The sequence below is a fragment of the Pseudopodoces humilis genome, chromosome 3, assembly GCF_049639895.1.
Source record: "Pseudopodoces humilis isolate 2021_Gansu_Grassland_sample_001 chromosome 3, ASM4963989v1, whole genome shotgun sequence".
NCBI lineage: Eukaryota > Metazoa > Chordata > Aves > Passeriformes > Paridae > Pseudopodoces > Pseudopodoces humilis.
In genome coordinates, this window is record NC_142202.1 from 85,994,506 (window position 1) to 86,022,274 (window position 27,769).

The following is a 27,769-nucleotide window of genomic DNA, read 5'->3' on the forward strand; positions in this document are numbered from 1 at the left end:
ATTTATTTTAACCAATACTACGCAATGAGTTGTGCAGCCCAATATGGAGAAATAATTATAGTGGTTTTAGCTCTGACAGCATTTTATTTGTCCTCTTGAACAAGTGTTAATCTAACATACGAAATAGAGATTTATATCAAATGTATTATCCATCACTCCTATGCACTTTTAATGAGCTTTATTTATCTGAAATGAAGAAGCAATGCCAGAATTACATAACATTGTGGATAGATTTTGAACTGAAATGAACTAGTTTCTAACTGAAATGAACTGGAACAAAGAACACTAGCGAAATGCTTAGTGCCAAAAAATTCCAACACCTCCTATCAATCATATCAAACTTTGAAAAACAAAGATACTGAAATATTATGAAGAAAGTATTTTACATATTTCACCTGCTGCATTAGTTTGGATATTTGTCTTACTAAATGTAGCTCAATCTTCCTATTTTACACCTGGATCTTCATTTTGTGGGGAATGGTTATGTCTATCATGTGGAAGACTTTAATTTCCTCAGGGGGAAAAAGTTGCCATGCAGTATACTGCAATATACAGACATAAACTCCATCAACTGAAATATTACCTTTACAATGTTTCTCTTACCTGCACCCCATCAGATGCAGGGATATAACTTGCTCTTTTAAATGTGTCTGTAACATTTCTGAGAATTTCCACAGATATTAGGAGGTCCCCAGCATAAAAATTTTTCCTCTGCGTTAAATCCAATAATGTCTTGGTTACTTGGGACATGCCATCACCAGCCAACATCCTCTGACCCTTGGCAAGATGTTCTTTAATCTGTATCGAAAGAAAAAAAACTATTATCAGAAAATAATTCTCTTTACTGAGAAAAATGTATGACAAATTCTAAACACAGCTAAAATATTAAATGTTAAAACTAGTAAAAAAAAAAAAAATCCTGTTAAAGAAAGGGCAAAATAGTAGTCTACGGTGATAGAAGTATTTTTTTTTTTTTATCAGAGAATCATAGATTTTTTGCTGAAAGCTTCTGAATTGCTTGTGTTTCGCACATTTTCTTCTTGGAACTCCATGGGCTGGACTGCAGCTTTAATTTGTTGTCATGATGCAGCAAGGAACTGCCCTTCCTCAGAGTAACATCTGTACAACCACAGCTGCCCCTCATTTAACTAAGGCCGCTGAAAGGAATAAATGCTCAGGCAGTACTTGTTATAATCTAATTTACTATAGGAGAGTAGACCTTTCATCTCTGCCAGCCTAGCTTGGCTAGTCAATGCAAGACAGGTGGCTTAGTTGGAAGCTGATTATGGTGCTCTCTTCTGTAGCACTAGCACAAAGGTGTTAACTTGAACAATCCTGTTTGCGTTATCCAAGAAATGCAAATTAAATTATGAATAGCTCCTGTGTATCTGCCAAAAAACCATATTTGAGCAGTAGCTCTCCCAGCAGATGTGTTCAGGGCTAGTGATCCAAAACAAATATGCTAGAAGTACCCTCCTGAATAAGAACCTGAACTTGTGGATCTGGTAAGGTCTCAAAGCTGACTCAGCATAGAGTATCACAAAGATAGGATAAGGCCAGACAAGGGTAAAAGAAAGAGCACATGGGTTAAACAACCTATTTTTAAATATATATAATAATTTATGCATAAAAACACAAGTTATTCTGAATTGAAGACTAAATATCATAGAATCATAAAATATCCTGAGTTTGAAGGTTTTTAGATAGAAGAGAATTACCCAAGACAGACCTCACTCTAAGAAGGAGGACTGAAAACAGTATGCAACTGGCAACAAAAATGTTGTCAGTCTTTAAAAACGTATCTTCAATTGCTTTTTCTCTTGCCTCATTACTGGCATATAGAGGAAAAAAATACTAATGTAGCATAGTTTGAAAATCTCTTCCAACCTTGATGATTCTGCGATAACAGGGTGGTGATGTGGAAGGAAGAGTGTAAAGATACTTTTTGGCATTTCCAGATCTCCCCAGAAACTTTGTGTCCATATGCAGGTCTTCATTATACAAAATAATATATAAGGATACACTATATAATCTAAAGTGTTTTAAAGGGTTCAAAATAACTCCCATGAAAATAATTTCAAAAACGCAATCATCCTCTGACATACTAATTTCTAAGCAGCATGGGGTTTTCTTATTGTTGGTTCATATTTTGGTTACATTCTCAACCAGTTGTCAGATAAACTAGATAGATATAATACAGCTGGGGCTGGGCAAAGTGGCTGTTTCAGGCTTCCTCCATGGCCTTCAATCATCTTTAAGAGCAGATGGGGATTGTTATGGACCTCAAGTGCGTTGACAAAATCTGAGAAATACTTAAGACATGGGAGAATACCTGCCTCATGCATCACAAACAGGAGTTCTATACCATCAGTACAGAGGTACAAGCATAATAGTATAATTAATATTTAGAAAAAAAATCAGGGAGACCATTAATTGGCTTATTTGTTTGATTGCATTTTTTTAAACAAATATTTCAGCAGAAATACCTCCCTTAGTCTTCAGAATACTGCAATACATAATCAGGCAAGAAGCTTGCTTGCAGAAATAATTTCATGCTGTTTCTATTCCTTGTAGAAGGAGATTTTGGACATAATTTTGTTGGAGAATAATAGTGAAGAAAAAGGTGTGAGAATGGAAGGAAATTAATTTCAGTAAATTCAGGAATCTGATATTGTACATGTAACATTATGAACTACTTTCTTGGGAACGCATAAAAGTAAACACAAACTTGATTTGTACATTTTTGCTGAGAAAATTTTCCTGTGAAATGTTGCCATTTGTCTCATCTGCTCACACATTGTGTCTCAGTAGCAAGTGAAAAGAGCATCAGCCAGCACAGTAACACTAAAGAGCAGAACTTTTTCTGTACCCCATCCACCTGTTCCTTACACCAGAACATATTTCCATATTTTGAGGATTTACAATACTGAGCATACCTTTAGTCAAGCCCAAAAGACATACAACATAAAAGACCATATAGCAGACCATACAGCTGAACTCCCAAATATAACATGTGCCTCAGAATGTACTGTGGGAAAGGCATCACACAACTTGAAGACAGGATTTAAGAGAAAAAAAAAAAAAAGATGCTCTTTCAATATTAGTAATAACAGCAATTGATCAGTCCTCCTAAAAACAGTTCTGTACTGTTACGCCTGTATAAACACTGGTAGGGAAGGCTGTTGAACTATACAGTAAGTTATCTTGTAGTGCATTATTTTGCTTTCTTTTGCTTCATCTGTATGTTTACCTCCCATTTGTTTTTTCATGCTCCTGCAAAACTTTAAATTCACTTTTTAAAGATGGCAGGGGCCAAGCTGTTGATGGTTTTGGGACATACAAAGCCCACAGAAGTCTTGGCCTCAGCTGCTTTTGGAATGCAAATAATAAATTGAAATGATCTTACTTTTGACTGTTTTTATATACTTTCAAACAAATAAAACCGGTTTTTTTGCACATCTCTAACAGCAGAAGTGGGAACTGTCGTGTGGCCTTCAGTGCTTTCAGAAAGACGTTTTGGTTGCTCTTTGGAAACAACGATAAAAAAGGTCTAGCAAGCGCCCACAATATCACAGGACTAAGTTATTACTGCTTCTGAAGTAGCCATGGTTGTGATGCAGGTGGTTCAAAGCATCTCAAAATTTACTGGCTCTTAAAAATTACTGCCCAGTTTGGAACCCTTTTTTGGTTAAATGACGTACCCAGAAAGCTCAATTACCCAGCCCAAGGATCCTTTCTCACTCATACACAGCTCCAAGAGCACCTTTCTTTTCGTCCTCTCAAGCTCCAACATGGAAGGTCCTTTCCCCAGTCCTCAGCTACCTCTCCAGGCCTGCACTGTCTCGAGTTAGACTAGCAGCATATCCTTAGAAACAGCACAGCAAAACAGAGGTTTGCAATGTGTTTAGCTGAGAAAAGTGGTGAATATTAGAGTTAATTAAGATTTTTTTTTTCCTAAGATCAGCAAGCAATGTGCCGAGGAAAATTAACATCCTCTTTATTATCTGTTTATTATATAATGTATTTTCTTGCTGTAAGACAGCTTACAACTCCTAAACACAACTCTAGAATCACAGGCTATTCACTCAGTTGATGTAAACTGGCACAATATCACTAAAGCCACTGAAGATGTTCAGATTAGTATAAGTCTAAAGTAGTAAATTATTGCACAGCTATCACAATAATCTTTGTACATGAAAATACAGAATATTCTCACCAGCAGTCAGGATAATGTCTTTCTGACCATACTGCATATTTTCTGTGCTATGGTCACTGTGATATTATGCACTGCCAAAGAAAGCTATTTTGGTCACCACTCTAGGTCCTTGTAGTTCTCTGTGTGAAGGTCATTTTTTAGTGGTTTTACAGGCAGGCTCATTAAAAATAAAGTTTATGAGCCGAAAGATGGTGAAATGAAGCAGCTGTTAAACTGACACTTCAGTTGTCAGCCCAGCCCCGATCTGCCTGCACTGTATGGCTGCATACTTGAAAAATTACTGAAATGTTTAACTGGACTTTGACTCGGGGTCCAACTGCCTTTGTCCCCCAATTTATCAGAAAGTATGATATAATAAAAATGCCTCTCAACAAAGTCAGATCTCCTAAGCCGCCAGATTTGGAGTGCAATTTATTACTGCATAGTAATTACTGCAAACTTAACAGCTAGATGTGGTTTAAATGGACAGAAAACAATGAACCCTCAAGAAACTTATAAAACACTGAAAAGAATTATTAATTTGAAGAGTAACTACACCATCAACCGTTTCTGATTATTTTTTAAAATTATGTTGGATTCATGGCCAGGTATTACTGACTATGTCATTAATACATTTTATGGTGGGGGAACTATAAGAAACCAAATTATTAAGCAATACATAAAAGTGAGGAAAGATCATTTGAAATAAAAATATATCCTGGAAATTCTCATAATCTTCAATCACTTTGCTTTTCAACTTCAGAATCCAAGACTAATATATTGTAAAATATAGTGCTCTTTAGAAATAGAAATTGTAAGAATATTCACACTCCACCTGTAATGTCATGTCATTGTGAGAAAGTTGTTCATATTTGACAAAATCTTGCTTACAGGCTGTTTTTTTCTGATAATCAAAAGACAGTCCTTTAACTGTTTTGGCACAGAACTTTATTTTCCCTCAACATAATTAAGTATTTACAATTTATTTGTCTATTTTCAGGCTCTTTCAGTGTTTGAGAATATAATTTCATCCATCTTTTAAAAGAAACAGAGTAATGTCTAAAGATAGGGATATACATCTTCAGGTATGCATTCAAGTATTTATAAGATAATGTCATGCAAGAGATGTTTTCTATATATTCAGTATTTTATGAAGGAGGTGGCTCAAGTAATGCAAAGTAATTTTCCACTTTGTCATTGGTGAAATTAGTTAGTAGTCTCAATTTCAATCATGATAACACACTACTAAATAAACATTTTGTGCAAAGAAGAAGGCAATCATATATTCCCTTTGTGTACAGAAGAAAAGGGAAAAAGTAATTTGTATACATTGTGTCAAGGAAGATTAAGGATATAAATTAAGGAGAACTTTACAACTTTAAAGGGAAAGATGTACAGTTTACCTGAACAGACTATACAGACTTCCATACTGGAAGCCTTAATAGCAGCCAAGAAAAATAAAAGCTGGAGTAACACAAGTATAGCTGATTCTGATAGGACACAGGTTTGGGCTAGAAGATCTCATGAATTTTCTTTCAGTACTGTAATTCCATAACACATCCCTGCAAAAGTTTGGAAAACCTGAATAAAGCCTCCCATAATATACCCCAACCAGAAAAGTCCAAGTTTAAGAAGTGTCCTGAAATTGAACTTTAGCCTTCCTGCATTTATACAATCATGGTGTTCAATCTTCTGAACCAAGTTTTTGCAGAAGCTGCTTCAATCTGTGTCTCTGTGCACTCAGCTGAAACCACTACAACCCAAAGCTTTAAGGAACTTATTCAAGGTGTATATAGATAAAAAAAAATTAGGATCACTTCATTATATTGAAACAGTTGTTCCACTGTCATATACTTCCAAATATTTTTTAAGCAAAATGTTCCTTAAAACAGGGATTTGACTTTAGAGGAAAGAAGGTGGATTAATTACACAGAATCTTCTGCTGGTTTAGGCATTAATCTCAGGAAAACTGAATATCTGCACAGATGAAATTGCATGTGCTCTTCCATATGTGATCAGGTTTATAGAAGAATTTTTGGGAAAACATATCTAGCATGTGTCAAGGTCAAAAATGTTTTTAGAAGAATGTGAACAGCTTAGAGGAATGCTTCATTCTTTCTGTACTTTTTTTCTCTTCCCCCTTTCATAAGAAGACTCCTACTATGCTATTCAAGAGATTTTTTATTACTTTAGCCCATTACGTAATTCCTTTTTTTAAATGAAAATCATCATAATCATCATCAATACTGTCAATTCTAACCCTTGAGCTATAGACAATAAATAGGTAATATAGAGAAAGTAATGATACATTTTCAGTATTTTGATTTGCGCATGGACCCAACAAAACATTTTCATGGATACTGCTCCCAGTAGAATAACAAGTCTTGAGATTAGGAATGAATAATCGTTGAACATATCACTTCTTTTTTTTTCCTATACTTATTTTTTTTGTTGTTGACCAGGGCTTGTATTATTATTTTATTAAGTACTGCTCCTAAATGTTCCAATTATGTGTGATTAAATCCTGCTCACGTTGGCATGTTGTGTGAGAGATCTTGCTGTTGTTATTGTTGTTTCTCTTTTTAACCAGAGGTCATGTCTTCAAGATTTGTGTTATCTATGTATAATGCAACCTGACAAGAGCAAGAGTTGAGAGGAAAAAGAGAATGATGACTCTGAGAGGGTTGTTTTCATTTTATGACAGACATAACATTGCTTGGGGTAAAGTCTCCTGGTTTTCCATACTGACTGAATGGCTGAGGCTACAGGTCACAAAGGGATGCACTACAAATTAGTTGTCTTTCATTTTTTACGCTACATGGTCATCCTTGTAAGTAAATGTCCCTAAATCATAAACCTCTGATAAAGGCTTCAGTTGAAATGTATATTTGATTTTAACCAATACTTATTTCATTTTACTTCTAAACAGTCATTTCCATGACACTCATTTTTATTTGCAGGATAAACCAATAAATTTTTTTCAAGGAAATCAGCATTATTTGGGAGCCCTAATTTCTGCATGGGTGTGCTGCATAAAGTAATAGGCAAGAGAAAAATCCTTTGACCCTCATATGCTTAATAAAACCATGGTGGGGGAATGCAGCAAATGAAGTAATGGACAAAAAAGAAAGGGAATGATTTTAAGTGTAAGATGCTGTGACCACTTCTTTGTCTCCTGCTGCCAAGCTAAACTCTTGCAGTCATTTCGCAGCTAGTGCAACATTCAGTTGAAGTGAAGGTTCCAGCAGTTCTGGTAGACTTCATGGGAAAATTAGATGATACCTTTCTTTATTTAGCTCTTAAATGGCTTTCTATTGTTTTACTTCTGGCCATACCCTAGTGAAGTTCATCTGTGGCTGCAATGTTTCTTGGTTGGTTGGGAATATCAGTGTGATCAGGGAATATTCAGCTGCTCACTACTGCAGAAGACACAAACAGAAGCAGCAAACACAGGAGCACATTTCATTTAACACACATATTAATCTTTGGTAAATGTGTCTGTTCCAGACATGTAAAAATTATTATGGACCCTAGGGATTTTCTTTGAATTTAACAAGTAGGGTTCTTTGGCTATTAAAAAAAACAGATATTCAAAAGCAGAAAGAAGAAAAGGAACTCTCCAGGTTGAATTAAGCTGTGATGTGCTTGTGCAGAAAAACAAACAAATTATTTTCTCCTACTGTATAGGATCTCTAAGATCGAGGTGCATGTATATGTTGGCAAGATCATAGAATCATAAAATTATTTATTATTTAGAATTATTTAGATTCAATATCATTGAGTCCAGCTGTTATCTCAGCACTGCCAAATCCACCACTAAACCATGTCCCCAAGTGCCACATCTATATGTCTTTTAAATACTTCCAGGGTCTAGGGCTTTACAATCTTTTCCAGGAAGAACTTTTCCTAATAAATATCTAGTTTAAAGCTTCCCTGGTGTAACTTGAGGTCATTTCCTCTTATCCACTTGTTACCTGAGAGAAGAGACCTCCTTTCAGGTAGTTGTAGAGTACCCTCACCATCAAATCAACAGTGACATCAAAATAATTCACGTTTTTTCCCTGAAGTTTTAATCTAATCCTAAGTGTAGAATGGGAAAATATTAGTGAGGCAGGAGAAAACTGTTGCGGGTCACAATCTCTTGATCAGTTGCTCTCTGATGAGAGAAAAGTTTGTCATCCTCCAGACAAGATAACGGAAGTGACAAAACAGAGCTACAGATTCTGGCCTTACAAGGCAATCAAGGAAAAGAAAGCAGATCATTTACTGACACCCCTGCCCATCAAAAGCTGTGAACGTGAAGAGGAATAGCTGGCATATATCAATATAAGTATAGACTAAGGAAGAACAAAAATGTTGTTTTTGAGGCCTCTGCATTTAAATCGATAAAACTAAGCTTGGCTGCTTTGCTCTGCAGCTATATAAAAAGAAATGAAGCACTAAAGTAGCAAAAAAAAGGAGTAGTAAATTTTTTAGGAGGAAGCCTTTCATTCCCCAGAGTACAGCAGTCATTTCAGTGACTAGTACATGGACAGGCTGATACGCTGCCCTTGTAATATAATTTGGAAAAACAAAATCATCTCTAATGAGCTGCAGCTGAGCAAATCATTATTCACCTCAAAGCTCTTTTTATCAAATTATATTTTAGCCAAGCACTTGCAAAATTGTGAATAAAGCTGCTGTGGAAAAAGTTGAAACAAGATTATAGTATGAGCAGAAGCAGCAGAAATGCATTTTTATGGCTACAATATTAGTTTGGTATGTAAAGATTCACCTGCATAAGTTCCCACGCTCCTTTCTAACTGCTAATATTTTGACATCAATGTGATAATTCATACGTAGATTTTTCCTTCTTAACTCTTGAGAGTTAAGAGAGATTTTCGTTTTCCAACATTCTGATAAAAAGCAGCCCATTTTGTATGAATGCATGTGATGTTAGGTGTTATACCACTAGAAGTGGCACTGTGTTCTGGGACCCCCAACATAAGAAGGGCATAGACCTGTTGGATTGAGTCCAGAGAAGGGCTATGGAGATGAGCAGAGAGATGGAGCACCACTCCTATGAGGCATGGCTGAGAGAGTTGGGATTATTCAGATGAGAAGGATTTATAAAGATCATATAGTAGCCTTCCAGTATCTTTTTACAAGAACATGTAGTGATAGGACAAGGGGGAACAGCTTCAAACTGAAAGAGAGCAGGTTTAGATTAGATACTAGAATGAAATTCCTTATTGTGCATGTGGTGAGGCACTGGAACAAGTTGCCTGGAGAAGTTGTGGATTCCCTATCCCTGGAGGTATTCAAGGCCAGTTTGAGTGGGGCTTTGAGGGACTTGATTTTCAGAAATGTGCTTTGTCTATTGCAGGGAGAATGGAACTTGATGTTTTTTAAGATGGTTTCAATCCAAAACATTCTATGATTCTGTTAAATTACTGCCTTATTTTTATCACAGCAACTAAATACAGAATTTCATCATCCAGGTTAGAAACTGTACTACACAGGTTTACAAAATGGCCTGTATTAGTAGAGATTTTCTGATACTATTGGAGATGTCTTCCAGGAATAAAGTTTATTAGTAACAGTCTTCCTCATTCATTTCTAAACCAGAGCATCCAAAAGACATGTAGAGGAAAACTCAATTTAGGCAAAAGGGCTATTTCACTGTGTGGTAAGACAATAATACATTACTAATATTTTTTTAAGCTGATCCCTTATAAGATTATCTTTCTTTCTTTCTTTTTTTTTTTTTTCTTGTAATTCAATAAATCCTATTGCCTAGTATGAATGCATAACAGAGTAGAAAACAGAAATAACCTATGTATTCAAGTATTTCCTCAATTTTCACAAAATCAATTTCTAAAGCTCCATGGTAAGATTTTATGTATTAATGGTTTTCATTAAAAATGGTCAGAAAAGCTTCAATAGTTAATTCCTATAAAGCTCATAAAATGTGAAGTCTCATTACTCTTCCATACCAACTATTTTATACTCATCTTAATTTTTTTTCATTAGGCCCCATTCAAGTATTTTCTTTACTGGTTGATAGATTTTGGACAGTTAGGGATGAGGTGAGTTGTTTCGTGTTTCAGTTTGTTTATTTTGGTTTTGTTTTGTTTATTTTGCTGTATTTTTTTCTAATTTAGGTGGCTATTATCCATAGAATGTATTATGAATAGATGAAGAATTTTTTATCTGTGCTTCTTGAAGTGTGATAATGTAGGATATTCCTAATTCTGAGGTCTTACTTCTTAGCCTTATTGCTTGTAACATACTACATTTGATAGGCTTTAAGAGCATATGAAAGCAAAATATTCTCTTATTTGAGGCATTTCAGTCTTTTTTCTTTTTTCTTGGAAACCATCTGAAGTAGGCCTGTGGGATCCTAATCACTGATTCTATTCTTGGTCCTTCAGTCACTCATAGTCACAGTACAAATAAATTTCTAAGTCTCAGTAAGATTTTACCCTATTTATCCAAATAAAAGTAAAAAAAAACTCAAACCACACCTCAGAAACTAGACACTAGTCCAAAGTAGCCAAGTACTGAGTAAAGTAGACAATTCTATGTAAAATAATTAGGCACATCATTTTCTGCTTCCAGATCAAAAGAAGATAATGGGCAATGAGGAACATACTTCATAATATTATACAGACTAAGTTTGGGTCATTAGATCATCATCTAATCTGCCTTTCTACATATAATAGTCCATTAAGCTAGCAACAGATACCCTTTAAAGAAATTAAAATATGTTACTTAGACTGAAGCAGTTCAGTTTTCAGAAAATGAAACTATATGCCAAGGGCAGAAAGAGAGAACAGGATTCATCAAGGTATATAACTTCTGCTATAGCAATAATTGATTTGGTAAAACAGTCTGAAAACCCAAATTATGTCTATCCTACAGAAAGGAAAAATTCTCTAAATTCTGAGAATTTAATATGAAATTAAAGAAAAGAAGGAAATTCCTCACTTTTAACAAAACTCTGATGATCAGCACATGACTAAGAAGTTTCTAGAAGGAACGAAAGAAAGGCTATCCTCTGACACTAAAGATTATTAAACCTATGAGTTAATCTCCATCCAATAAAAAAGACACTGGGAAAATTTTGTTATTGTCTTTTCCTCTTTCTCAAGAATACATTTAACAAATTGCACATAACTGGGAAAAATATTCTTACCAGCTACAATGAGTGATAACAGACTTAACACCGTGCTTGACAAAGAACATTTTCTTAATGCAAAGCTGCAGACACTGCAAATACATTAGGACAATGCAAGAAAACTAGAACAAAATCTGGTATATGATCTGTTATGTTTCTTTTTTTGCTCATCAAGTTATTGCTTGATCCTCTAGGTTATGATTCCAGGAGGCAAAGTATACCTATTTATCACTCTGAATTTTCCACTTATAGTGCTTTAGGAAGAATAATCCTAATTAGGTTCTTTAAATATTATTATTAGAGCTAAACAAATAATTTCCTAAAGGTTTATTTCATGGATTTGGGCATTTTTTTCCCTTAATATGTTCAGTGAATAAATTTTCTTATTAGTCAACCAGCTGTATAAGCTGGTCAAACATTATTTGCTGAATTCATTAAATGATTGATTTGTACTAAATGTAGGATAAATTGTTCATGACTAATTGGGTCTGTTATTCAAAGAGATCTAATTATCATCCCTAGCTTAAAAGGAACCTGTACTTCATAGTGCACAAGGTAAAATAAACTAACAGAAGTACAGGCTGTACATTTGTAGCACAGCTTACATGCCTAATTCTCTTAACTGCGTTTCCTCAAACTCCTATCGTATAGGACACGGTGCCCTTGAAAGACATAAACTGAGTGTTGATCTCCACAGTTCAAACCATCACCCTCTACTATTTCATCACGTTCAAGTGCATAGTCTCTTTAGAGGCCCTGTGGTTGTTATATTTTTGATATGCTAGGGATTTTCTGAGTTGTCCCATGAAGATGTAGGAACATTAAGAAGGAAGAGTGGCTAGGCACTGATTCAGAAGACTTGAGATAAATTTCCTGCTTAAGTGGTCTCAGTTCTCCATCAACAAAAAATGGAGAGGTAGTACAGACTCATCTCAAAAATATATTGAGGAGATATATTAATTTAAGTCTGGGAATTATTCTGAAACTGTTTCAATAGAATATTAAGCATAATACTGATATATGTATCAAAAAGCAGTCCATGAGTCCAGACAATGTAACTCAACCCATCTTCCTCTGAGGGGCCACAACCTACATCTGAAGCTCCAGGGCATGAAGTAGAGGCAGTAAGACTGCCTGGCACATTCTGTAATTGATTGGAAAAAGCCATGTTTTTCGTGGTGCTGGGGGATTATGGGCAAAGTACATTATCTTTAGCATTATGGGTGTATTTTTAGCTTTAACAACTCTCCATCTTTACAAATGGATTTTAAGACTAAAAAAAAAAAAGACTTAAAAGACTTTCAAATGGATTTTAAGATTAAAATATGGTGCCATTCTAGCATGATTTACAGAGCTACCATGTTGGTCTCAGTACAAGTCTTGAGTCATGCTGAAGAACACATAGCACTAGCTGGGTTTTGGCTTCTTTAATACAGCTTATTAAGGGTTGAAATTTGTCCCAAGTCAATTCCAAGTGAGCAACAGAGAAAACTATAAAAATACAAGAAGCTTTCTGTAGAAGGCAGTGAATCTACAGTAGTTACATACAGTAAGGAAACAGTCTTCAGGGGTCAATCACCTGTGGTTGTGTGGAAAAATTCTACACTATATATAGCAAAGAAGTGTGCTTTCCTCACATTAAACTCTATCCCTCCTCCCTCCCAGAAAATCATGCTTTTAGTGCCTGCTGACAATGCCTCTCTGCTATGCTATCCTCTAAAGGATGGTAGGCATTGTTTGGGAGAGTGCTCACTGGTGTGGTCTGAAATGGTCAGGGAGCATACTAACACATACACAGTTAAACAGTGCACATGACTACAAGGATGGCTTTTGAGCTTAAGTTTATTTACTAGTAAAACTATAAGCTTCCAGTTCAGCACCTGTGTAGCCAGGTTAGCAGGGTCTATGGGCAAGGAAATCTTCTCTGCCTCCCATCATACTGAACACTTTTCTTTAGATAATATTTTCTTAGGTACAGTGTCACATGAATTCTACTACATGACTTCTGGTCCTAGATCATATGCAGCTTGTTTGGAGGGCAAAAAGACAGGCACTTGTCTGTATTCTGTGCTTTAATGTATTAAATATTGTATTTATGTATATCAACTGCTTTATACAACTTCAAAAACTTCATTTTTGGAAGACTGTGCCATCTAATTTTCTTTTATGTGTTTCAGATAACAAATGAAAGAGATCCAGCTTAGATTTTATGGGAATATTCAGAAAACTAAGTGATACCCCGTTTGATTCCTGGTCTGAGTTGGTAAAATAACTTTATTGGTAAGTTAAGCACACTGAGACAACTCATAAATGCTTTCATAAGCACACATATTTATTATAGCAACACCGTCTGTCAGCAGCTTCCTTATAAAGCCCTATTTTCAGGGATTTATGGAACTGACATATGTATCGTGGGGGGACAAGCCTACATTTGCAGGGCGATAACCTTATAGGTCTTTACCTCTATTTTCTCTGATTCTTTAAATATGCTGTGTTGTTCACTTTGAGAAGCAGAAAGATGTAACACAGACCAATTTTCTTAGTGAACAGCTCCCAAGTATAAAAGAAGTCCACTTTTCTTCTTTAATTTTTATGCACGTGAGCTAGACTTAAATTTTGTGCAGCAAAAAGATGCTTAGGTGCTTGTGTAATTTTAAAGAAGCATTACCTATTTTTAAATGTTCTTCAGCAGAAAGAATATTTCACAGTGTAATTTACTCAGTTAATATTTTCCAAAAAGGAAATATAGAAAAAAAAGATAAATCTGTTCTAGGTTAGAAATATCTTGCTCAAGTCAGACTTGCGGTTCTTGAAAAATTACCAGTGCCTACCAAAGCCAGGTAAGTCAAAACAATGAATAACATGAAACAGTATTTTGAATAGTTGGAGTTGCAAACTAGCATAAACATAACAAATAAATTGTGGCAACAGAATTAAATAGCAAAATTATTAGATGCAAAAAAATTACAGCCAACTTAATGTGGTTTTGAGCATGAATACTAAAGGGACAGCTGAACATGCAGGCAGCAGTGTAAAATAGAAGCCTCTGTGTAGTGGGGAAAATTCCTTTGACAACCTATTCTGTCCTATTTTAAAAATAATTCTTGCTTTGGCCTACCCTGAAACTGAATCCGAGGCTTCAAATAAATTTGGTCTAATGAAACAGAAATGCAGCTCAAAGGAATTACTCAAAATCTCCTCTAAATAGCAATCCAGATTTGAGGAATGGCAGCAAAGTTACTGCTTTTCAAGCTACCAAAGAATTTTAAACCTGTTACAGAAGTGTTGCACTTGGTTGAGAAGTTGGGAAGTTATGAAGCACAAAGCTGTATTAGTGTGCCTCTGCTGAATGATAAAATGCAGAGTAGTAAGAATGTCAGTATAATATATCATGCAGGGAAAACCCATTGTCCATGAGAATCTTCAAAGGCTCATTTCCCAATACAGTATTAACCTGGCTGAATGCTTCAGCTAGGGACATAGAGGGTAACTAATATACCTAACATATACCATGGTAACATATTTATAAAGCAATATACATAATGTATTACATCTATCGATATAAACATGTTTAGGCAGTACATAATTGCATAATGCCTATGCTTTGTAAAGAAACTTTCTGTTAGGCTTTTTGAAAAAAACCCACATAAATTTCTTCATCTAGAGTTACTTTACCTTTTCCAAGACACTGTGATAGATTTCCCCTATAATCATTTCCTACTGTTACATTTGAAGGTGAAGTTCTAAATTTGATAGCAAAAAGAAATATTCTTGGCTTCCTAATCTCCAATTAATGAATTCACAGTATTACAGAATTCTCAGCAAGTTGCTCTTCCTGTAAATCTAATTTATTCACATCTCATTTTCTAATAAACTATGGCTTCTCTCTGACCCCTACAAAAATTTCACATAGTGAACATGAAAGAAGGGAATCTGATTCCATTTTTCCACTTCTACAGTAAGAAAAGAGAAGACTTATTTCACAAACACCAGCATTATACAAGATCAAAACAGTATCCATTAACATAAATTATTCTTTCTCAGATCTGTTTTCCTCTTGGTATTGCTTAACAGAAACCTTAGAGTAAATAAGTAAGTTTCCTTTTACGCCAGTGATTAGTAATGAATAAACAGAGCAAGTACTAAAGCTGACTTTGCACCTACTGAATGCTGCAAGTGTCTGTACTCGTTTGATATGCATCTAGCAAAGCTTGGATGTTCCCAAAAGGCCACTCCATGAACACTGAGAGAGCAGCGTCTGCTAGTGGTGCCTGCAAGACACAAAGAAGACAGAAAATATTTATATAAGTGAGAGCAACTGGAAAGAATAAACCTTATTTAATCTATATTCTATGCTATTTTAAAGGCACACACAGAAACAATTTCATGCAATGATCATTGGTATATAGAGAGTCGTATAAGACCCTGAAACACATTTCAATGTTTTCTTGATTGCTTTTTAGCAGTTTTCTGAAATAAAAAGATTTTTATGTCTTCCCTCATTTTCATCACTTTGCCTGATAGATCCAGTCAAATTGGTTTCTTATCAGCTTTTTCTCTGTGGCTACAATGCTCATATGTATGTGTATAGATATGTATATATACAGATATATCTACATACACCCCAGACCCATGCATATATGTAAGCTGCAAGAGACAGCACATGTACCTGTGTGTACCTGCATGCATATGCTAAGTAAATCTGTCAGGTTTGTATAGATATATTCACATATATGCATATTTATATGAGTCTAGTAATAATTTATCTAAGACACAAAGCAAAGTATTTCTCCCCTTTTTATCATCATAAGATTACAAAGTAGTATTGTACCTGTGGCATTGAGAGGACATCGATTGAACGCCATGTCGCCAGCTGGGGTCCTTTTCCAAACCATCGACATCAAATAATCTTCAGGACATATTTCATAAGGTGCTGTCATTTATAAATGAAAATTTAAACAGAAACATTAACATATTTTGTATCAGAAAAATAAGTGTTCAAGTTCATCCTACCTTTTCCTAGGATGTGTATGAAATTTTGCATATCTGTCTTTGTGACAGGTATTTATTTCATAGAACCCATGACTCTATTCTCCCCAGCAAGCACTTTTTAGGTTGCAGTTAATGTTAATAGGCTTGAGTCTTCCCTTGTTGCTCTGTTTTGATCAATAACACTGAGAAACTATCAGAAGATGGTGAGACTTAAACTGTGATAGGTTATAATTTTAATCTTAAACTAAAGTTTGTAAAGATTTTTCTAAAATTGAATATTTAGGTGAAAGACTCAGTTCTGAAAAGACAGTTGAAACATTAAATGTGCTAAATGAGAGCTGTATATTCTGAAGGTTATTATAAAACCAGGTTATTTCTTTGAAATGTGTTTCAGTACAAGTTGGTAATTAAGACAGTCAATAATGTGGGACTGAGTGTCTATAAAGCAAAATAACCTTTTACTGGTTATTGCAATACCATTTAAAGGGAAAAATATTGTCACAATTTTGTAGTAACAAAACTGCATGGGGAAAAATAAACTTTAGCAAATGCTTCATGTTTTATTTTCACATGGTCACAAGTACAGATTCCTTCTGCTCTTTGTATGTTAGTGTAGATTCCAGTTTATGATTTTTGAGTAAATTAGATTAGCACAGAAAACATCTGGCTGAAGTCATCTCACAACACACTGACATATTAGCTACTAAAATCTAATTCACTCCAAGTTCAGCAGAGAAAATCAGGAATTGTTTATTATTATATGTATTTCCAGAAAAAAAAAAAAGTAACCTTGCTGTATTACAGCAAAGTGGTTACAAAACAAGAAGAAAGAAAAGAGAAAGGAAATTCATTCTAGCAGATGGTGTGATAAGGCAGAAAGCAATTCAATGATTCACTCATGGTTGCACGGGAAATCTCTAGCAGAGGCAGGAACAGACTACAGATTTTGCCCATCCTATTATCTAACCCATAAAATCGTCCATCTTCCCTGTTTTGTACTTCTGCTGACGGAAGTGTAAGCAAGGGAACCAAGTAGACTTTTGCACAAAACTGTACCCTCTCTTTGTAGAGGACAAAGAATACCTAGCAGATGGCTCAGTAATACTAATATGAATCACAGTTGGGCAGAAAAATTGCTTGCTAAATTTTCCTCACCATCAGCATTCCTGAATCGTAAATCAAGACAGTTGGTGCTGCTAAAAAAGCAAGAGATCCATTAATGGCAAAACCCAAAGAAAGTCAGTTATATTCATAATCTAGAATACTAGCCCTACTTCAGATATGCCCACAGAGTGAATGCATCAGGACAGTGTTACACTGGGAAAAAACAGACTTTGATAAACATAAGCCATCTGGTGACATAAGCAAAAGCAATTACCATTCCATTATGACCTTATAAACAAAAGAAATGTTCTGTTTTGAGGAGCGTAAATTAACATAATAAGGAGGTAATATTATAAATTACATAAATTTGCTAGAGCTTAGAGCTCTCTGAGAACTATATTTGTTATGCAGCTGTGGCCATTTCAAATGTGGTGCTCACTAATCACCACTTTAGGTGCTGATTCTCAGAACTATTCTTCTCTCCACATACTGAATGTAAAATGTGAGGTTCTTCGCTGGAAAAAAAATATACATGCATCCATATGCACACTTAAATACACCATATTTTCTCTTTTACATTAGCAAGACACAGGTAATATCAGAGATTCCCCATGTATTTGGAAGGATATTAGTGTGCTTTTGAATTAAAGTTTTCAGAACTCAAGATTATATTGAAACTTTAACCTAGTGCCGGATATGAACAGTGCACTTGTGTGTTGTGTTCAAATTAAAAGGCACTCCCAAGATCTAGAGTTATCAGGAAAGAGGTATGGGAGCAGCTGGAACTTGGAAGCTTTTTTTAGCCCAGACAAAGACCTTCCCCTGGTCTCTTGGCCTTTTAATGCCTCTTACAAGGATCTAGGAATGCTGCAGATAAAAACAAACTCCTTCTTCCCAAAGCTAAAACCTCTATGGCACAGCTTACTCATCAGGCATCCACCCACATTAAAGCATCTGTGAGGCTGCAACCCATGTCACTCGTGGAGGCATTATAGCCACACTGGAGTGGTACCATATTAGAGCTAAAAAGCCTTGTGGATCCTGATGGCTCTTCTCAGGACCAGTTCAAGTATTTCTGTAACTACGGCACAATTAATTCCTAACACACCGACAGATAAATATGAGTTTGCTGTACAAAATCATAGAGAACTATAGAATTTAGAAGAAAATAGCAAATACTGAGGTAAAATTTGCTGTCAGTGGCAAATAAAAGGTAGGCCTCTTTCACTCATGACATGAATCAGCAGCATCTTCCTACACAGAGCATGCATTCAAATGTACCACATTACACCCCTGTAATGATAAGCCTGAATTCATCCCACCTAAGCACAAACATTAACAAAGTCATTGGTTTAGAAGCACAGTCTTCTTCTGACAATACTGGAGAGAAGACTTGCATCTCCTAGAGGCAATCGACCCATCTGGAATCTATGGAAGCTCAGTACAACACACAAAGCAAGAGTCACACAAGCAGCATCACAGAGTTTACCATCCACACAGGCAGATAACAAATATGGGAATGGATAACAAAAGAGTGAGGCAAGTTAGCCTACAGCACACAGTAACTCAAATGGTGGGAGAACTACAGTTCCTCTCTTGAATCCTAATTCAATGCCACAGGCAAAATTATCATGAACAAAGGCAAAAGGAAAAAAGGTGTCTCATAGAATAGTGTTGTAATCACAGACCAAAAAACCTCGTTGTGGTTTAATTTTATTATTTAGCTGAATATCATTTGAATTGCTTGAATCTCCTCCCTGGTCCTTTCCTATCTGTCTAATACTACTGTGAAAGACATGTCTACCATCAGTGGGAGATGATTAGCTAGTATTTGGTTGTTGTGCACTCTTGTCTTTCTGTTAACTAACAAGATATTCTAGCATTGTTTTCAGTTATACTTTGTTCTAAAGTGCTCCCATATTAGGCTTATAAGAAAAATGCTAAGAATATTTTTTGAGTAAAATCCAGGTAGAGCATTAATATTGGAAACATGTATAGAGTTAATACAGATTTAACTATTAGGAAATTAGGTTATTTCTGGAAACCAATACTGTATTGTAGAAACATGATATATTCTTAAAGTGGTCATAAGAACATAGTTCCATTTTTATAAAAATAAATTTACAGAATTCTTCTGTCCTGTAATCTGCTACTTTGGGTTTGGTTCTCTCATCTCTTCATTTTTACTGACAAATTTGGTGAAATTGCCTTATTTGGTGGAATTTGCCTTATTTTTCTTACACATTCTTCTACAAGTTTCTGATCATCTTGCCATGTAACTCCTTATCAGATGCAATTTCTTTTGTTATCTAGCTGTCTCCACTATTCTTATGGGACAGACATAGTGTTCATTCATCTTGTGTAAGTTTTCTGCCGTGACTCCTGAGTGACTAGCTGCTTACCAAATATAAACGCTTTTTTTACTTTCTCTGATTTGTTTCCAATTTTCTGAAGTTATCCTTCACAGAAAAATATTTTGAGTGCAGAGTACTGCTGACCTACTAGAAGTGAAATTTAACTTTAGACCTTTGGCATGCAACAAAGCAGCAACAACTGAACCCAAAATATCTTCAGATCTTTGTTTTTCCTTCCCCGATTATTACACAATGAAAGGAAAAAGCAACAATTTAAAAAATCATAGCTGTGAATAAAAACCAATAATGAAGAAAGATACTCAAAATTTGTTCAGAAACCAAGCTTTTTGAGAAACCAACTTTCAGATGGTGGTTGCATATAGGCAAAACCTTATAAAGGGAAGGCCTTGTAAAATCATGACTCAGGCCTGCTACTTTGGCTAAGTAGGAAGGGACTATGGGAAAGTGATTCAGCTGAATGAGAGGTAGAAAAACAAGTTACATAACCATCTCCTGTTCACATCGTGGTGTGTGGTGGTTGGTTGAATTATGTTTGTTACGATTTAAAATTATGTAGCTAGCTGATAATCGGCTAATTGCTTAAAAAGACTTAAAATTATTTTGGAATAAAGCAGCTCTCCTTTGCACCTGCCTTGGGCCTCTGTGTCACTTTGGACACCCACCTCACTGACAGTAATTCTGAGCCTGCCTCCCTTAATGCTGCTGAAAGTAATTCAGTCCATGCCCCAGCCATTTGAAAGAATCACTGAGAAACTATGAAGAAAATTTTGTATAATTCAGATAATGCAGAACTCAAACTACAGAATGTCCAGGCAAGATTTTTGGTTATCAAGTAAACAGTTCTGTTTGCAAAGCATCTTATTAACATCAGTGACTATATTAGGAAAAGGCTTCATTAGCCTTTTGCTTAGACAGTTTAAAGCAGCTATAATTTAACTTTCTGTAAATCTATAGACTCTGGGTGATACAAGCAGGTGCAGCTTCATACCCTTAAGAAAAATATTGCATGGTTCTACACACCTGAGGCTCTCATTTTATGCAAAGCAATGCTAATACAAGAAAAAGGACCAATATTTTAGTTTCTCACATTTTTCAGTTGTTTACATTGAACAAGAAACCAGCGAGACAAAAATAGCTTTTCTGAGCTATTTTAGGGCTAGGAAGAAATGCATACAAATAATGAAATTCGCTTATACTTTAAACAATTCTGTACAGTACCTTCCAATTTTACTTGTTTATAGAATGTAAATTGTATATAATTTTATAAAATTCTGGTAAATTATCCACTCTCTACAGTTAAATCTGAGACTCTTCAGTAAGTGTCAGCCTAGAGGCAAATAAATCTGTAATTCATTTCTATTAGTCTGCAGAAGCATAGCTTGTTAAAAGGTGCTTTAGGTTATAGTCTCTATAAGCACACTAAATCTAATCTGGAATTAATCAAGTAAATAAATAAATTCACCAAATGGCAAATAAAGCTCTGTGTGCATTTGACTTGTAAATACATCTGTAAAATATTTTATTAACAGCAGGTGGCAACCTTTGAAAATTGGACTGCAGCAGTATGGTTTTACTTTTAAATATACAAATGCAAATTATTTCAAGAATGGTTTCATATGCAGCATCTAGTTCATCTGACTGCTTACTGAGAAGATTCATATTTATCTCTTAGTGTTGTGCTTTTATGGACGAAGTCTGCATTACCTATGGAAATTAGTTTGCTTAGGAATCCAATGCAAATACTATTTTGTACTGCTTTTCAAATAATGAAATTTTTATTAAAATTAAAGATATAATTTAAAAAGCAAGCTAAATTTAGTTAACTTCTACAGTGTTATAACTTTCTAACTACAAATCATCTTTTTTGTTGTGTTCTTTGAATGCAATGAGATTAATTGTTCTACTATACTGCAAATACCTTGGAAACTGTTCTTTGGTGGCTGTCAAGGGATAAACATGCTGTCTATGAAAAACATGGGCTCGGTAACATAAAATTCACGTCTGATAAATTTCTCATTTCCTGACCCCAAAGCATCCCTGCCATTTAAGTCCTTCTTTGACTACCAGAGAACGCAGCCAGCAAAAATGTCCAGAAGTCAGATTGCTAGATTGATTTTTTGCTGCTTCCTGGCTTGCAGTTCAGATCACATAATTTCCCAAGTGGATGGCTAAAACATAATACCCTACTAACACCTTTTTTTTTTTTTTTTAATCTTTCACCTATCCAACAGTGCGTTCTTTTACTTTAGGACAATGTGTGTTTATGATAAATACTACGTGATTCACCAGATATTCTTTATTCTTCATTTTTGAAGAAGCTCAAAGGTACATTTTTATTAGGTTTTAGTGGAAAAGACTTAAATCTGTTGGGAGGGCAAAGTAAAAAGTGATACAAAGTGTTATATTAAAAAAGTGATATTTAAGCATTATATTAATTCTTAATAATAGATGTGTCTTTCTTTTTAAATTACTTTCCTTTTTATAAAATGTTGCTCACATATTCATTCATTCATTCTCTACACTATGGTAAGGCTCACTTTACCCCTTATTTTTACTGTGATGGAATTTACCCCAAATGTATTACAGATGTCACTTATACACTGGATAAAAGGTATTCCAAATTACAAAACCAGCCCTGATATTCTCAGATACAGTGCACTCAAAGAGATTTTCTGTTCATGCTCCAAATACTATAGGCATTCCTAGGCAATCAAATATTTTTTTAATGATATTTTTACATAATAATAAATAATTTTTTATGATTATTTTTACATAATATTTTATGATATTTATGATATTTTATGGTATTTTGCTTTATTCAAAACATGATGCATTGCTCATATATCTCATAGTGCTAATTTGCACCTAGCTGCATAAACAGAAATCCGCTGAGAAAACCAGCAGTGACTTGTCTAAAGCAAGGCCAGATATGGCTCTTTATGGCAATTACTCCACAGACATTGATCTTGTCTTTCCTAAAGATGGCCATTAAAGTAAGCCATATTGTAGTGTAAATAATTACAGCAATTATATTTTCATCTCACCAGGACACCTCTGTTCACTGCACCGTCTAACTTCCTCTCCAGTTCCTTCACACTGTTGCCCAGTCACAGCAGCACCTTGACAGATCCTTATCCGCCTCTCCCAGCCACCGTCACAGGATTTGGAACAGCCACTCCAGTGGCCCCACTGGTTCCACTGGCCATTTGCTGTTTGAAAAAATATAATTACAGTGGTGATATGATGACAGTCATAGTGGAGAATTACTGTTTTTTAAATTTATTTGTGTTGTACAGTAACAACATACATTTACAATATGCCTAAGTACCCTTAACAGAAACTAAGTAAAAACATCTTTGCATGTGATATTTTAAGATCTTGATTTTTACATGCTCTGACTGAGCAAATGAGGCTTAAAGGTAAGTCCATATAGAATCTACATACCCTGGAAGACTGCTTTTCTACTGTCAGAGGACCATGAAGTAGTCTCAGCATAAAAGGGCACCAGTTCATATATATTTACTTTGTAGGTTCAAGAAAAATTCCAAAAATATCTGCCTAAATATTAGGCTTCAAAAATATCTGCCTAAAACTGTAGAATGTCCTTCAAATAGCAATAAAACCAAAATGCTGATGTGCAGCCTTCACGCAGCCTTTCAGGGCACAGCGTTCACCTTTTTCCCTCAAGTAAATAAGAATGAGGTGCCAGGACTCACAGAATCACAGACCTGTTAGGGTCTGAAGCGAACTCTGGAAATCATCCAGTCCAAACCCCCTGGCAAGGCAGGGTCACCTGGAACAAGTGACACAGGAACACATCCTGGTGGGTTTTGAATGTCTCCAGACAGGAAAACTCCACAGCCTCCCTGGGCAGCCTTTTCGGTGCTCTGCCACTCACACTGTAAAGAAGCTCTTACTCGCGCTGACACGAAACTTCTCATGTTGCAGTAAATGACTTGTGTTTCAGCCTCCCCGTGGGTGCCCCTCGCAGCCCGCCGAGGCCGGCCGGCCCTGCAGGCCCCGCCGCACCGGGGAGCTGCTGAGGGCGCGGGCCGCGGTGCCGCCGGCGCCGCTCGGTACTCACCGGTGCACTCGGGGTTGTAGCACTCCCGGCTCTCGGCCCAGGGCCCTCGGCACTCGGAGCCGCCGTGCGCCGCCGCCGTGCACTGCCTGCTTCGCTGCTGCGTGCCATTGGAGCAGGTCACCGAGCACTGGCTCCACGAGCTCCACTCCTGCCACTGTCCGTCCACTGCCGCGGCGGCCACAAAAGAGATGGACACAGCAGGGTTACACCGGAGCCAGGCAGGTGACCGCAGCCCCTCGGGCTGGGCCCAGCCTGGCTGCTTACGGCAATCAAATACAGAAACCAACGTCATGAGCTGCTTTAAACTAATGGAAAACTGTTTTCCTTCTTCTTCAAGTAAAGAGCGTCCCATCTCCTCTAATTGTACACTGATGTAAAAAAGGATAAATAATCCATTTGAAGGGTCTTAGTAAAATCAAGGCCTTATAAAAAAGACTGGTCTTTTTAGGCAAAAGTGAGGGCCGTTCTTTTATCATGTAAATAAACCCTGAGCCCTCTGAAGTCATTTATAAAAGCTGCAATGGTAGTTCAGATAGGTCAGATTATAAAGTTATTGGTCCTGATGGTGAAACTAGATGTCTTTAGTTGAACAGGAAAATGGGAGTTACCACTTCGCCTCACATACAGTCTCTCTCCTCTGTATTCAGAGTGCTGACTATATTTTTATCATTCATCCTCCCTGTAAGGTAAATGATCCCAGTTCTTCAATATGCTTTTGAGATAAAATGTAGCAAGACAGAAACTGCCTGCCTTCCTTCCTTCCTTATCAGATCTGCTGTTGTGTTTGCATATTGCATAATCTTCTTTCTGAATTTGTCAAGTTAAATGTCTAAACAAAATGGAAATGGTGGAAATGAATCTGTATTTAGTAATTTGTATTAGCCCATGCACTTGAGTTTGGATGAATATTCTCCTGAGTAAAGGTTAATGACTGTTGTTAATAATTTTGTATATCAGAAAGCTTCTTGAGGTAAATGAAAATATAAAAAACCAAGATAATGAAAAACATAAAGCAATTATGCTTCCATACAAGTTAAAAATTACATGGTCGATAATAATAGGACTAGACAGTATGTTTAAAAACAGGCAAGCATTTTGAAATGTGTTATGACTAATTGTGCTAATTCAGGATCCGGCATTCATAGAGATTGCGGCAATCATCAGTTCCTCATTGCCCCTGCAGTTAAATATAATCTCAAAATGTAGGTTCTAATATAATTTTGATTAATGCTCGTCCTTGAAAACCTGGTTCTATAACTACTAGTGCTATTTAAGCACCACAACTCCAAACAAAGAATTTCACTTGGTGCACTTGCCAAACCCTGTTTTCAGGATTCTTCTAAAGGGGAGCTGGAATAGCAGCTCCCTAAGCTGATGGTGTTAATATCTAAAATAGAAAGCAGAATCTTAATGTTAGTGATTAAACATACTGCTCTGTATGGTGCATCACTGTTCAGTGAATAATGGAGGTGAACTATTTTGCTAATGTCAGACATTAACAACAGAACCTTTCAAAGATACTATCCATATCCTGGGCCCTGGATCTCAGCACCAGTGAATTAAAGGAAGAGATTTTCTGAGGCTTTTCCCTAAAGTTGCATATTAAATATTCTATGTAATGCCTGGTTGTGAACCACTTCTCAATGCAGATGCCTCTGAAGCTATGAAGCTGTGCCCTGATAATTAATTCAGAAGAAAATGGAAATCTTTCTAAACATGGATGCTAGTTCTACTCATTAATCATAAAAGGTTTATGTGAAGAGGAAAACATTATGGAAATTACATTTCAATGCACCCTCTTCAGTTTTATTTGTTGCTATATATTATTATTTAGGATAGGAAAGATCAAATCAATTATTATACTGTCTTTGGAGAAAACAAATTCTGTGGGTTCTCATATATATTTCATACATCTCTCTTATTTATCTTTAGGAGAAAAGAGTATGTGAGTTTTCTATTTCAGAAATACCCTTAAAAAATAGGGAATTCAACATGAAGATTCCCTTAATAAATTGAACATGAAAATTCCAGCAGATCTTAATATTGAGCAAAGACTTAAAGGGTTACTTTTAAATGTAACAGTATAGAAGTACCTCTAAAAGTCATTTAGGTACAAAAGATGGTTTAAAATCCAAAGTTCTCAAATAATTGTTTATTTTGACAGAGTAGGTGTAGTATCTTTTGTTTTTTCTCAGTCCTGAAGTGAATTTGATGCATTATATGTATACATGCATTTTGCAAAATTTGGTCTAACTGAATCACAATCTAAAGACAAAAAGTTAAAAATCACTTTTGAAACAATACATTTTTTTAATAAGCTTTAATTTTAGTGGATGGGCAGTTTAACATGAAGCCCCCATGCATTGTTTATTTGGTTAGTGGCAATTTTCTGAAATCAGTTTAGCATATAACTACCAGAAATGAGGCACCTAAAATCAGTACTACAAGAACTTAATGAAGATTCAAATAAAACCCTAGCTTGTGTGAGCATTTCCGTCTGTACACATGTAAATAATATCCATTTTGAATAAATTAGCAATTTAAATATTACAGTTTCACATATATGTTTGTCATATGACAAATAAATAAGTACAGTGAACCTCTAAGCAAACATAATTCATACAGCTATGGTGGACACAAACTATGTGACCTCTGAATGTCTCTCTTTAAGCCACACTCAGGCAGTTGTTTGCCTTTTGGTTCTCTGAGACCCATCCTGAATTGAGACTTCCTATACAACATACCGTGCCCTACAGAGAGTACCTCAAAGAAACTAGATATTGTTTGCATCTGTCTTGAACAGTTACCATCCTGACTATATATTTTAACCACTACAGTCAGAATTATGAACAATATTACTCAAACTAGTCACTTTGGATAGTGGGGTTTTTTCCTATGTGCAAAGGGCTATAAAAGAAATCACAAGCAACCCACATTAAATGCACTGTAACAAAGCAGAGTTGCCATATGAGCTCACCAGGGCAGAGTGCAATATTGCAAGGTTTGTGCTGTGTTTCAGGTCCATCACATGATCTTCCCCCATACTGGGGAGGTATACATGACCTTGTCCTAGTTCTTTGGCCTCGACCACATGTGAATGAACACAAACTCCAAGGTGACCATTCCTCCCAAACGCCATGTACTGCAACAAACCACACAGATTTTAACCAGAAACAGACACACAAGTACAAAAGGTTTCAAAACAAACAAGATCAATATTTTAAAGAGGAGTTCTTTTGCCACCTTCAAGGAAATCAGTACATAGTAAGTATTATAATAGGAAAACACATACTTTTTTAAACTTAGTTAATTTTAATCATATATTCTCTAAAGTATATTTAAAAGTATACTTTGGAATATTTTCTCTAATCTTTAATCTTACTATTACAGTTTCTCTTCTTTGAGAAGAAGAGACTCTTGTTTTACGTAAGATGACTTTCCTTTTCAGAAGTTATGACATCTTTGGTTCCTGACTTGATATGTTTAATAGCCCTGATTTTCAGGAGGCTAGTTTTTGTGAAAATTTGGCATATAATTTCTGTATCAAGGCAACTCTAAAATTTATAAGCAATTAAAATTAAGCTTTCTTTTGAAATTATAGGAATAATTGCAGTAATTTATTTCTACGTCAATATCACAAATTGGGGCAGTAATATCGAAGTTTTTTCAATTGTTTAAATTCTGTTAGAAATATGGCAACAGATGTGCTTGATTATCTTCCTCAAAAATTCCAAGATCACATAAGTAAAAGAGATATGTACCATTTCCTTACATGAACATATTCATTGATTTAATAGACCATAATACATTTAGTCTTGGAAAAACATTCATTCTACAAACAGCAAATACCTTCATAGTTC

General features: G+C 35.6%; 1 protein-coding gene across 7 annotated transcripts in view; it reads right to left on the reverse strand.

The window, feature by feature from the left end:
• ADGRB3 (adhesion G protein-coupled receptor B3) overlaps positions 1–27,769 on the reverse strand; it is a 443,295-nt gene that overhangs the window by 226,570 nt on the left and 188,956 nt on the right. For all 7 annotated transcript variants that reach the window (XM_088053237.1, XM_088053236.1, XM_088053238.1 and 4 more), the window contains 6 exons: positions 26,887–27,051; positions 23,910–24,074; positions 22,870–23,034; positions 16,186–16,287; positions 15,519–15,625; positions 604–798 (listed from right to left, as the gene is read on the reverse strand). In XM_088053237.1, coding sequence (XP_087909363.1) covers positions 604–798; positions 15,519–15,625; positions 16,186–16,287; positions 22,870–23,034; positions 23,910–24,074; positions 26,887–27,051 — 899 coding nt within the window. The remainder of the gene's footprint in view (positions 1–603; positions 799–15,518; positions 15,626–16,185; positions 16,288–22,869; positions 23,035–23,909; positions 24,075–26,886; positions 27,052–27,769) is intronic.